Genomic DNA, 14,725 nt, shown 5'->3' on the forward strand with positions numbered 1-14,725 from the left:
ATAATAATAATAATAATAATTAATTATTGTCATTGTTATTATTATTATCCAAATAATTTACATAGTTGTATACACACACATATATATATATATTGGACCTTGATACATTTTCCGTCATACTTAATTCATTTTTCCTGGATCTCTCAATCACAGACAGCTGTATATTGTATGAAATTCATCTATAATCTATACATAATGTAGATAATAATAATATGCTGTTCTAAATATACAATAAAATACAATTCTAAATAAATAGTCATGTGACAAAGATTTATGCACAGTTTCTAAATTAAAGAGTTTGCAGATTTTCAACCAGTTTTGTTTTGCAACAATGTCGGTATTATGTAAATGGACAGTTTGTACTCTTTCTCTGTTTCCTGCACCCAGATATCCCCATTTTTTGTCAGCAAAAACACATAATTTTGTGTCATCCAGCAGACTTTTGACAGCTTCATAGCTCTTATTAAAACTACAGATTGAACTTCCGCAGTTTTGTATTCCCACACACGACAGTCGGGGTGGCACCCAAATTAGAAGTGCATTATGGGTGTTGAAGTATTTAGCATCTAAGTCTTTAGCCATTTTTTTTAAGTCTGTCTTGCCAGCAGTGAATTACCCCTTTAAGGAGGCAGCACAGCTGAGTGAGGTAAGACTGACACATCTTACCCCACTCCAGGGGCAGACCTAGAAAAAATTGTATAGCATGGCTTGAGGAATGTGAGGGGTGGCAACACCAAAGACAGCAAGCATTCAATCATCCATACTTAATCTGTACTCTATCATCTATTCTACATGTATACTATAATTAAAAACAAAATATAGCCACAAATGGCAATCATCGAGGTCCAAGCACCAATAGACCCTTGTGAATGATTAGCAATCCAATTGAAATGTATCTTATGATGTGGTTTGATTCAAGTTGGAAAAGTCCATCTTGAATCTCCACTGAAAGTTAGGGTTTAAAGGAACACTCCACCGTTCTTTGAAATAGGGCTTATTCACCTTCTTTCCTACATTTAGATAGGTGGGCAAATGCATTTTTGTCTCAGTGCATGCATTGTTTTAGTTTGACAGGGTCGGCGCTAGCTTAGCTTAGCATAATGAATGGAATCCTTTGTTGCCAGCTAGCATGTCCTGAGTAAAAGTAAAAAAAAAAAAAAAAAACACCTAATTACTTCTTGTGGCCTGCGTATTCACAACAAGTACAAATAGCGATGCAGATTAACACTAGGCGATTTTCTATGCAGATATTGACTTGGGACTATATTAGGGGGAAGCACAGGCGAAGCACTACTACTTGGGTGCAGAGATATCATGCCCAAGTAGCAGTGCTTCGCCTGTGCTTCCCCCTAATATAGTCCTTAATATATAAGTCAATATCTACCTAGGAAATCGCCTAGTGTTAATCTGCATCACTATTTGTACTTGTTGTGAATACGCAGGCCACAAGAAGTAATTAGGTGGGTTTTTTTTTTTTTTTTATCACTTATACTCAGGACATGCTAGCTGGCAACAAAGGATTCCATTCATTATGCTAAGCTAAGCTAGCGCCGACCCCACTGAGACAAAAATGCATTTGCCCACCTATCTAAACGTAGGAAAGAAGGTGAATAAGCCCTATTTCAAAAAACGGTGGAGTGTTCCTTTAATGAAACAGGCAACAGCAACACACAAGTGTCAAGAAGGGCAACTGAATTTCTTCTACTTTCTCTTACTGTTAGATTAAAAGAGAAAAAAATGAATAAAAATGTTTACCGTCGTAAGGCATGTGATCATAATAATATGTGGTGTAAGTGTGGACTCATATTCAACATTTCAATTTAGATGAATCGCATGACAATTTCAAATGAACGTGAAGATATCATTTGTAGCTCAAAACCTTATTTATGTGGAGCATTTATCTTAAGGACCTTTTCATTTGTATAATATATTTCTATAATCTGGGTAGCCTAACTTTATGCTTGCAGTTTAAGTGTTTGTTTCATTATTCATACCACTACAGTAAATAAGTGTGTCTTTTATCATTTTTTTACAATACATATTATCTTGAAACATACAAATATTTTTAATGGACAGCAATATATTTAACCATGTCTGACAACTTAAAAAAATAGTTTTATTGGGGTCTGTAATATACAATACAATATTTATTTATAAAGCACATTTAAAAACAACCAAGGCTGACCAAAGTGCTGTACAGAACAGAAAAAAATAAATAAAAATAAAACAACCAATAAAGAAACACAAAACAATAGATAAACAATAATCGTACCTAAATCCAGGAGTATTAAAAGCCTTTAAAGGGGTGGTATAATGCCCTGTATGTAATGTAAAATAAATCTCTGATGTCCCCAGAGTGTGTGTGTGTGTGTGTGTGTGTGTGTGTGTGTGTGTGTGTGTGTGTGTGTGTGTGTGTGTGTGTGTGTGTGTGTGTGTGTGTGTGAAGTTTTAGCTTAAAATACTCCACAGATATTTTTATATAGCATGTTAAAGTTGTCACTTTTTGAGGGTTAGCAAAAACGCACCGTTTTGGCCCTTTAAACGGACAGTATGGAATTTTTCGCCACTAGGGGTCGCTAACCTATTTACAATAACAAAGGCGTAGATTGATGACGCAACATTTGCTAAGAATTATGGATCTTGTCGTCAACGTCAAGCCGACCGATCTAATAATGTTTATGGATGACTGAATACATCGATGCTTTTATCATGACTGTGATATAAAGCAGTTCAGGATTGCTAAGAGACAGCTATCAGCTCCACACGCGACGCGAGTCCCGCGGATATAAAAGGAATATGGACATTTCATTCTACCGAACTACACGCAGAATTACTACTCACAGGTCAGTTTATTAGACAAATTAAACTTGTGAGGTAACGCAGCGCTGTTTCACTTGGTCTAACATTACACTAGCACACTAAACTGCATTTGAGTGTGTTGAAATTTATGTGTTAGTTTGTCTGTATGAGACTAGCAGTAAGCTAGATCAACATTAGAATAACATACAGATCATATTCTGACATTTTATCATTGTTGAACTATATAACATTGATTAGTTTTATGTAAATGTGCTCACCTGTTTAATAAAGTACATGTAGGAGCGGTTGAAGTCTCGGACGTGGAGCTCTCGTTTAACGTTATATACTGTCTTCTATGGGAGCTCCCAGCATCTCGAAAACACCGCAATGATATTGATTCTCGTTTTAGTTCTCCTTTTTTATCCAAAGTCTGCTTGCCATGGTCCATAATGTTTGAACGAAACAACAACAACAAGGTGCAAATAGACATTGCGAACTACACATTTGTCCACGTCTTTCGCTTTGGTTACTATCAGACGGCTCTGGTTCATAGCTCTGGTTGCTATGGCAGCACGAGCGGAAACCAGGGACAACGCGGACATGATGCCATTGACGGCGACAAAACGGAAATAAAGAAACGGGATATGTCTTCGAATTAAATTACAAATTTCTCCTGGTTTGAAAGTTGTTGGAAACAGTCGGGATAATGTAAGTACACAACTAAAAAAAATATATAACATAGATATAGTGATTTTTGCTATTTTTAAAGCAAAAAAGTTACATATTGTGCCTTTAAATGCAAATATGCTGCTGCTCCGACACAGAGGGCAGGGTTTCAAGAGCTCCTGTGTTAGTAGCTCCAATTACCTCAGGCAGACACACACTAAAATGACAGAAACTGTTCTGCCTTTTATGTTTAAACGGAGTCAGACAAAGATGGAGAGACTCAAGAAGAAGTGGCAACACGTAGAATGCAACAGGACATCTCTGAATGGTTAGTTGATGAATTTATGTTGCTGATGTGGAGTTAACTATCTTCAATTAGCATATTCTGTCATGATAATCTATAAATCGCTCATATTGGAACTTGTGAGATGCACACAGAGTGATTTTTTTATTGCATGTGAAAAGACGGATGCTTTAGTTTGAGCTGACTCACAAATGTGCTCGACTACAACAACTCTTCCTCTTCTCAACATGGACTGCATGTTCCCGGGGGCGAGGTTTATGTAAATTTTAGGGTTAGTGATGTCACTAACCCTGGAGGAATGTTGTGTAGTCCCAACCAGCCATTTGTTGTTGTCCTTAAAAAACGACGACTCCCTTAAATATCTCCCTTTGCTTTGAACTTTGAGCGTTGTAACTTTGCAGATGTTGTTTATGCTCAAAAAGCAACATTACACACTAACTAAAGTTAGAAAAGTGAAATCATACTCAACCACCCCTTTAAAGAAGATCTGAAAGTGGAAACAGAGGGAGCTAATCAACGCATTCTCATCCTTGGGCGTCATAATACTGACGCTTTTGACATTTTGTCTACATCGAACGCACATGGCACCCTTTAGCGTCAATATGAGATGCACAGAGCTTTGTTTGGTTATGGGTAGGTTTAGGTCTAGTGTAGGGTTAGGCTTAGACCGCTAGGAGGCGCCTTCTGGCCCATTTCTATCTGCATCTCATATTGACGCTAATGGGTGCCATGTGCGTTTGATGTAGACGAAATGTCAAGAGCGTCAATATATGACGCCCTAGGATGAGAACGGGCTGAGCTAATCTAATGTAGAGAGGTAGCCTGTTCAAAGGTTTTGGGCCTGTAGTCGCAAAAGCGCGATCGCCTTGTTTTTTAAGTCTAGATCTAGGCACAATGAGTAGACAGTGATCACTAGATCTCAGAGTTCTAGAAAGAGTGTACGGACAGAGTAGATCGGTCAGGTACTGAGGGGCCAATTTGTTGAGGGCTTTATAAACAAATAATACAATTTTAAAATCAATTCCTAAATTTGACAGGTAGCCAGTGCAGTGTGGATAAAATAGGGGTGATCGACTCATACTTGCAGGTCCCAGTGAGGAGTCTAGCTGTAGATGGGAGAGGGAAGACTGAGAGACACCAATATAAAGTGAATTACAATAGTCTAGATGAGTTGTTACGAAAGCATGAATCACTGTTTGGAAGGGGTTAAAAAAGTTACTCTGGGTTACTCTGGGTTAAAAAAGGTTTCACTTTAGAGAGTTGGCGAAGATGAAGATAAAAAAAATTATTTTACAACAGAACTGGGGCCGTATTCACAAAGAATTTTAAGGCTAAAAGTAGCTCCTAACTGGCGAATTTAGGAGCAACTCCTAAAAATAATGGGCGTGTCACTCGTAACTTTAGGACTCCTAATTTTTTTGACTAAGAGTAATTCACGAAGCATTTTAGCCCTAAAAGTAGCACCTAAGCCTGGGACAGCTTAAAAGAAGTCGAGAGGACTCCTAACTCACTAAGACCTATTCACAAACCGCTTTTTGTGGCATTTCACGTTGCGATGTTTTGAAATGCGTATGCGGCGGCTACAGGAGCTTCCAATCGCAAGGGAACAATTTTGCATTGTAGGCATAACTAGGGATGCAATAATGCCACCAACAACAACCAAAACTAGGCTACTCATTGCATGTAAACTAATTGTAACGTTTTATTGTGAATCAAATTAAAATGTTCTTCTCTTTGCAAACGTAGGCAGAGGCATATAGTGACAGATTAATTCAATAATGTTGCAAAGATATTGCATCAATCCATATGGTTCATTATGCTACTAGGCTATTTGTTTTGCCTTACTCTTTATTCATTTAGGCTATTTATTCAGTTATTCATCATCTTCCGTCCTTCGCACTACTTGTGTAGCGCACGCAACTTCACCTGTCACTCATCATCGTAGGGGAGCTGTTTGGAATCATTCCCGCGTTACAATCATCAGCCAATCAAGGCGGACACTTCAGTCAAGCTCGTGCATGAGTAATGACGTCATCCATAGCAACGAAGACTCACTCTTAGTTTAGGAGTTGTCATTTTTCTTTACTAAAAGTAGGTCTGAAAGGCGTTGTGAATAACTTTTAAGAGAAAACTCCTAGCTAAAATCTTTTAGTGCGATTTAGGAGTACTCCTAGTGGTAAGATAAAATGCTTTGTGAATACGGCCCCTGATCTGTTTATCACATTTTAGGTTGTGATCAAACAGAAAGCCCAGATTTCTAGCGCTTTGAGTTTCATATGGGGCAAGTACACCATTTTCCTTGGGCCCAAATAGAATTATTTCAGTTTTATTTTTGTTTAAATTTAGTCAAAAGTTAAATAAATATTTAATGATCTGTAAGTATTCCACAGATTTCTATATACACTAATTATATAAAACTATACTTACAGTATATCATAGTTATACAAATGAACTAGATAGATGCATTTATTTCCATTCAAATGGTTGGAAACTGATAGAAAAACATCAGGCTAAAAAGATTCCCTATCCTGTGGCTTCCTCTTGTGGACAACATTAATATCACAGCCTTCGTCTTACAGTTGAAATGGCTGATAGTTTAGAATTTGCATCTAGCTTCATAAATTAGGGGTCCAATTCACCTTTGGCACTTGAACCCCTAATAACAAAATATCAATATCTAGGGCACCAAGACACTGTCTATAAAACACTTCAACACATTCTAAATGAGCTCGTTAGAGTAGGTCTATCATCTCAAGAAGAGTTTATAAATATTATGCAGTCTACTTGGAAGACATAAAAATCACAAGTTTTAGTGCTTCAAGTTTAAGATCAACAAAATCACTGAGACTTAAGACTTCTCATGCTTCTTAACAGATGTCTGTATGTGGGCATTACAGAAGGTCACCCCGAACACCCTATTAACCATATACAGTTGTAATTTAAATTATTCAACCCCCATTGCGAATCAGGTTTATTGGCAACATTTACTTTCAGCTGTTTGCAATGAACAAATCAAACAAAAGTAACTGAAATAGCTCAACACAACAGATGTTTCAAGTGGTTTCCCCAAATTCAACTGAAAATTCAACTTTTAAAGGGGTCATATAATGCCATTTTTGTACAAGCTAATATGAATATTTAGGGTCTAAATTAAAAGTTTGTAATATACTTTAATTAAAAATTCTCATTAGTATTGTAAGAAAACACTCATTTTACCTGGTCAAAAACAGCTCTGTTTTCAGCACGCCGTTTCAGTGCATGTGTCTTTAAATGATAATGAGCTTTGCTCACCCCGCCCCTCTGTTCTGTGCATACACCGTTTGAAATAATAACACAATAACCATAACGCGTTGTTCATTATAAACGTGGGATTATGAATTATATTGAGAACGTCGTACATAGAAAACATGCTTTAATGTTCCCTGAGTGTAAACCTTAGACGCATTCATCGTGAAGTGTGCAGCAAGGTTTGCAAATTTGCAAAGATTAATATAAATATTAATATAAAGGTTAATAAAACATTACACTCACTCACTTCTTCTGGAGGTTCAGCAGGAACACGTTGGTACCGATCCATTTTTTTCTCATTTGTAAAGCTGTCTGGTGTGAAATGATTTGCGCAAACATGAAAGCATGGACATTGATCATGGGGGAATCCCCGTGAGGGAATCCCCGCGTCAATGCTTTGGGAATATTCCCTTCAAAAACAAAACTCAGCCTCTGCGTCTTCAACAGTTTAGGAACATCAAAATGACTGCTGTGTTCCTTATTACACCGAAGAACAGAACACCACAATCGCAGACGCCATTCTGCTCATAGACAGCGCTCCAGTGAGGGTATCAACAATGACGTGCGGACTATGATGACAGACAGCTCGCTCACGAGCGAGGGCGGGTCTGTGTTGAAACTCTGCTGTCAATCACCAATCGTGGGAGGGGCGTCGTTTTTGTGACGTCACAAAATCGAACGGCTTGATTTCAGAGAGGGTCAAACATATAAGGAGATTTAAAAAAAAAACACTGGATGGATTTTTATCATTTTATGATGGTTGTGTACAGGCACTGCCAACACACATTTCAGTACAATCAACTTGTAAAAGTTCATGTACCATTATATGACCCCTTTAATGACTTCTGCATATCAATGATTAAGCCCCCTGAATAGAATCCCTCAACAGCACAAATATGCAAAACCGCTGTTGTTTCAAGCACACCTGATGCAACTAATCAAGGGCTTCATTAGTTGCACCAGGTGTGCTTGAGCTAGAACACATGAAATATCTGATCCACAAGAAACCGCCTAGCAACACTCGAGCAACAACCCAGAACACCCAACTTTTTGAATATCTATGTATATAATTATTTTAATTTTCAAGAAAAGTTTGTCTTTCTAGTTAAGATTTGATTCTTACCTAACTCTTCTATTAGTTTCTGTTTCAACATTTTATGTTGTTGGGTATCACAAAACGGAATATAATACGAAAAAGTAGGTACTATCTTACAGCGGTTTGCAACGATTCTCCTTTCCCCCACAATGCATTGCATTACGTCACATTGGGGAGAGAATTTACAAAAGCCCGCCTTGAGAGCATTGAGAGTGACTAGAGAGACGAGTAGTAGACGAGAGTATTCAGATAGCGCAGATTCTAAATAAATAGATAAATACATAGATATAGATAGACAGATAGATAGATAGATATAGATAGGCTAATATAGAGAGAGACAGGCAGACAGCCAGATAGCATAACGTTAGCATAGATAGCTAGCAGATATATAGATAAATAGATAGAAATATATAGTACGTAGATTGACAGTGGTGAACTACTGTGTTTGTGCTGGGTGTAACTGCACAAGCTTTCCAACGCAGTTTCCATGGGACGGCACCGCCCACACAAGCACCTGCAAAACACAGCGACAGACACGCGGCGGCTACGTTTGCAACAACATTTTCACCGGAGGAAGAGATAAACGCTTAGAAACGCCCATATAGCTAGCATGACGCCTTCTATTTCTAGATGACAAAGACAAAGTTTACCAGTACTACGACACTATGACAAAGGTTATCGGTACTTATCTGAACTAACGTCATGATCACTGCCACTAGATATAAAGAAAACGTTGATTTTTCACTCGGTGCTATTCAATGACAGTAAAAAAAATAATATGTGTCATTATTGTGCACTGCTGCTCGTAGACTAGCTCCAGTGCTCATTGCTGCGTTGCTAAATGATAGCAACTCACGAGGACACTTCACCAACTCTCCACTCATTCTCCATAGTTCTAATACTAGGCTGAGGCTACCTTTCCTCCACTTCTCCCCAACGTGACGTCATCACCAAATTGTGTAAAAAAAAAAAAAAAAACGTTAATACCAAAAACGTACGGTTTAAGACCATTTCTGAGACATTTTAAAAATGATATACATATTTTGAGTGATTTATGTACCCATTAATCGACAGTGGTGGTTAACCTGCAACATGGGCTTTAAGTCGGATGGCAAATATATCTATGATGACTATCACGACGGGATTTAATTTCTCTAATTTTCTGATACACGAATAAATGGAAAATCAATTGAACTGGTCTACACTGGTTGTGCTGTGTGTTTTTGATGAACCCGTTCATATGAGTCACCTGTTCATATGAGTCACCTGTAAATGAAGTTGGCTATACAGAGCGCGAGCAACCATGCAGCAGATATTTTTATGTCATCACATTTAAAGTGCAGCTGCTACAATATGATACAGAAAACACTGGTTACATTAATATTTTATACTGGGATAAATCTGGAGTGGCACTGTGGCAATAGTTTTTCTTAGGGTGGCAGTTGGCACCCCGGTAGACCCGCCCCTGCTCCACTCACCCCTACACATGCATTTATCATGTCAGACACAGAAACATGACCTGGAGAGAAGAATGACAAGAGACTGCTAATCAACTGCAGCTGCGTCCACGCTACGATTGAAGTGCAAACAAGAACCTGAACTCTTAAAGGGTGTACATCAGAGTAAGTTACACCCTCTGTCCCATTTACCCCCCCTTCCCCTCTCTCTCTCCCCCCTTATAATGGGGGCACAAATTGGGTCCACTCTCTCATTGGCATTTACAGTGGCACAGCAGTCTGATGAAGGGCTCTTTTTGTGCTTTGATCCTGTTTGGTTTCCATCTAATGATCAGCTGACTCCTCCTCAATGAGCTGCGCTCAAGCCGCATGTTCTCCGTCACCGAGTTGTGTTCTGCCCTGAGTGAGTCTAACGTGTAAGCATGCGCTGGTTACCCACAGCAAACAGCATTCTAGGATCTAGAAATGTCTGTGCCACGCTGGACTGGTGTTTACTGCCTGTTTGATCATATTGGAGCCTGGTTTCTGGGGACCAGGCACTGGTGGTGCAGCCGCAGGGGCCCCACAACGATCAGACATGCCTGCAGTGATGCAGAGAGAGAGAATAGAAACAGACAGAATTTCACAGTACGTGTAATGTCCATATAGTCATGGAAAGAGTTTTAGGAGTTCGATTTTAGAAGTGTTTAATATAAAAGAGAAGGCTGCTGGTAGAGATAATGAGTTATATGTGTATGTTTTACAACTTGTGACTAAACCAATTTATAACGTATGCATGTATTGCTGTTTTTGTACTGCTGCTTGTATTTATCTATTATAATTTATTTTTCATAATTTTATATAGACTTAATAAGACAAATATTCCTATATTTTGTTCATTTCCGTCCATCAAATAAAATCTAAATAAAAAACAGACCATTTATCTTTAGTACTGCATATTACTATAAATTAAATGCTTTATAAATGAATGGTATGTCATATGATCCTATAATTAATTAAATTAAATGTATTGGATTTTACTGTAATAGTACTTCATGTAATTATATTATTGAAGTGTGTATATATACGTGTATATGGGTGTTTTTTTATTATAAATGTATAAATTATGGTATTTTATCTAATTATACAATTAAAGAATTCAATTTATTGGATTTTACAGTAAATTAAATACTTTACAAATTTTTAGTACTCTATATAATTATACTATTAAAGCATTTAATTTACTGGATTTTACTGTAAATTAAATGCTTAAATTTACTGAATTATAAAAAAAAAAATTATTCACGCATTTTATGAAAATATATAGTTCCAGTGAAAACAAGAAAATTGTGAAGTTACTCATGTGATACAAGATTCTGGTCATCCTCACCCCTAGTGTGTGACGTCATTATTTACACTGCACTAAGGCCAAGAGCGCAGTTTCCAGCGGAAACTTATCACCGCTGGCTCTCTGCCTTACATGCAGATTCACAAACAAACACACACCGCCTGCGGTCCACAACAGTACATTTCTCCGGTGCAGGTGTGGGCCCTGACCATCTGCGCCCTGCCTGTAATTAGTACAGCGCTGCGTGGCATCATTTAACCGGTGTTTATTTTCTCCGGGTGTTGCGTATATGCCCACATGATGCGAGCGGGTTTGGGCTCTGCCACACTGTGTGCCTGTGCTATCTGCTGGGCACACGAGGAAAAGCAGAGTCACCGTGTCTTCCCTGGCACACTTCTTTAGCTTTGAGCCTGTAGAACAGGATTTACGAGCACCTGTCTCAGGGGTATGTGCACCAAAGCAAACAAACAGCTCCTCTCCGCCCCCACGAGCGCAAATCATCAGGGGGAATGTGGCCACCCAGTCCCTGCTATCATTTTAGCACCGTACAGTGTGTGTGTTTGAGATGTTCTGTATACACACTAGATAAAAACTGAAAAATTATGGACACGACCATTCTGCCTCTGATGTATGTTCAAAACACTGCATATATCTCAGCGGTTATGAGTCCCTGCTGTCGGTGACTGTATACGATAGACAAAGTTTAACAACATGTAACATCCGCAACATATACAGTACAAATCATGCTGAGAATAACACTCTCCACAAGGTGCCAAAACACAGTCTTTGTCCTTTATATCCACAAATATTTAGGACCCTAGCACTGATGGTGTGATGACCCTCTTGGAATTGCTCTGTTTGTTATTTATTATATATATATTTCTATTTACAAATTTCCTTTTTTGTTTTTGATTCAGTTTATTTAATTATTGCTTTTTTCCCCATTTGATCACACACTTTCGCCATCTATTAAAGTGTCTTATAATACATGGTTTCATTATTGATAGCATTGTATCTCTCTCTCTCTCTCTTTTTTTTTCAGGCCGCAATCTGTTAGCTGCACCATTAACTAAGCATTAACCGATATTAGAGATAATTTAAACAAATGCAAAGTGTCTTTTTTTAGATATATTTGTAATATGTACTTTTTAAAATCAAGTCATAATGGCAATATTCAATCCAATGAGGATTCTAATGAAAGTACTCAGGTACCTGAGTGACCTGTTGCTATGGTGACTTCTTCAGGGGAAGACATTTATCTTTGAGAGTATTTATTGACCTCAAATATTTTTTTTAAACATTTTTTAAAAGAAGTCTCTTATGCTCACCAAGGCTACATATTTTTAATAGATCAAAAATACAGTAAAAGAGTAGTATTGTGAAATATTATTATAATTTATGAGTGTTTTCTTTTTTAATATATTTTAAAATGTAATTTATTCCTGTAATTGCAAAGCTTAATTTTCAGCATCATTACTCCAGTCTTTAGTGTCACGTGTTCCTTCTAATTATAATATATAAATATAAATCATTCTAATTGGCTGATTTGCTGCTTAAGAAACATTTATTTTTATTATCAATGTTTTGATATATTTTTGTAAAAAACGTATTTACAATTTCGCCTGTTTGTTCTTATCTCATTATCCGCTTTAACTTAACCACAACATGTTTTTCTTTTTTTCTTTAATATATAATGATCATTTTCCCAAGATTCTTGTCATTGTTCTTAAATCTGAAGCATTGTTCCTCTCATTACTGAAGCTCAGACAGTTATGAACCACCATGTTCCTCCCTGCATTGCAAACACTTCATTTATATTTAATAGAACTGAACAACTACAAGTAACTTATGGTATCTGTGTATTTATTTAACTAAATTCTACTAAAATTACGCTCTTAAGATTAACACACCTTTTACAGTAATACAGTGAATCACTTCAAATCTTTCCTGTCACCAAGCACTGCAAAGTTCCTGCAAAACAGCGTGAGTCATGTTTATGTTGTTATTTGCTTCATCTCTCTCTCTCTCTCTCTCTCTCTCTCTCTGTTTTGAATGCAGCAGAGCTGCAGAGGGAGGGAAGCATCGAGACTCTCAGCAATAGTTCTGGCTCCACCAGTGGCAGCATTCCCCGGAACTTCGAGGGCTACCGATCCCCTCTCCCCACCAATGAAAGCCAGCCCCTCAGCCTCTACCCCACAGCATTCCCCTAAAACCAGCCGTCCCGCCCAAGGAAACCTCTCTGTCGCCTTTGGACAATCTTGACAGTACAACCACAACACATCACCCCATGAGAGAAGCCACTCTCTCTCTCTCTCTCTCTCCCTCCCTCAGTGTGTTTTCACACCATCCTGCTCAGCTACATCTTTTCTCTATTCTTTGAAACGTGGATTTTCCTTTAATCAAACTTGGCATGCAGGAAAACCCTGTTCAATGAGGCCCGGAGTTAACGTCCTTTGTCATTCACTTCCGTTGTAGATTCATTTCAATGCAGCCTCGATCTGAGACTGAGTGCACGTATATATTAACCTTGATGGGTCGGATGTACCTTAGAAGGGTTTGTTGCCACTTTTCTCAAAGACGTGTCATATTACCAATATCATTATCAAAAGAAACTTCCAGTGCGTACCTTTAGTGAGTGTGTATGATAGAGAGTGTGTCCTAATTACCTCTCAGTAGTTGAGTTTAGATTTGAGCTTATAGAGCGTTATGCTGATTTTTTATTGATTTTTTGATCAACACATGCTATCATTAGACAAATAATATGTTTTAGTAGACGTACTGTAGTTAACATTTGAATTGATTTGAATTTTATAGGTAATTCAAATTGGTTATGTTTACAATTTATTCTTGTGTTACATTATAGTGTTTGTTATTCCGCAATTTTTTTTCTGTATATTTGATTGTTTTTAACCAAAGTCTGTTTCTTGGACTTCTTCTTGGCTTTATAAATTCAGTGGATTCAAATGATTCAGATAACTTTCAATGTATGGGTAAATGTGAAATGTATTGATTCTTTCAAAAGGGAAGTTTGTTTGCTAATGCTTCAGCGTTTGATTGGCTTTATAGGATGTGTGCGAGGCTGATATTTTTCGAGGATCCACAGCGAGTTTCATTCAGCTCAGGTGATTTAGACACTACCCACTTTTTTAAAAAGTAGTTCCATTATTATCATCATTATCATCAATATATCATTTTGTATTAGCTTGTTTATTTAACTAAATTGCTCTGTTTGAAGAATGTCTTTTAAGTTGCTTGACTGGATGTAACATTTTACACACACACACAACTATTGATAATTAGCAGTTAAACTGATATAAGAACTGTGAATAAACGGTCCTAATCATCAGCTTGTCAGAAAGCTTAAAGAGCCGGGTTGGCTGACAGCTCTGTGCATGCTGAAACATGATGGGGTTATTCAGCATAATTCATAACGGCATTCAAGTTGGCATGACTTTCAATCTGAATGCAGTGCACATGCTTTGTATGGACTACAATATTTTTCGTAATAATTCTTGCGTAATGTTATCTTGAAATAGGAATTTATGCAAGTGAATTGAACAAGTCTTCTAAACATTTGTGTGTTTGCTTAATACAGTATATGCATTTTGACTTTCACAGGTCTTTTCCCTTGTTAACTTACCTTGCTTTCTCCTGGATATATTTGTTCTACAAAAACAATAAATGCATTTAAATGATGAGATACAAATCTGGGCTCGAGGCTACAAATCTCAATCACTGCTTTTGTTTAGGGAACTTTTTTATCGTCGTGAATCAAGTCCGCCGGCTTC

The 14,725-nt window shown here is 37.6% G+C and overlaps 1 protein-coding gene across 7 annotated transcripts in view; it reads left to right on the top strand.

Moving 5' to 3' along the window:
- Positions 1-14,648, top strand: part of bcas3 (BCAS3 microtubule associated cell migration factor) — a 235,168-nt gene extending 220,520 nt beyond the window's left edge. For 2 of the 7 annotated variants that reach the window (XM_081371488.1, XM_081371489.1), the window contains exon 24: positions 12,996-14,648. In XM_081371488.1, the coding sequence (XP_081227614.1) occupies positions 12,996-13,147 (152 nt within the window). In that variant the 3' untranslated portion in view covers positions 13,148-14,648. The remainder of the gene's footprint in view (positions 1-12,995) is intronic. The other 5 variants (XM_081371486.1, XM_081371485.1, XM_081371491.1 and 2 more) reach the window with 4 other exon arrangements.
- Positions 14,649-14,725: the final 77 nt, after the last annotated feature.

This window comes from Scardinius erythrophthalmus (genome assembly GCF_964197995.2).
Source record: "Scardinius erythrophthalmus genome assembly, chromosome: 7".
Taxonomy (NCBI): domain Eukaryota; kingdom Metazoa; phylum Chordata; class Actinopteri; order Cypriniformes; family Leuciscidae; genus Scardinius; species Scardinius erythrophthalmus.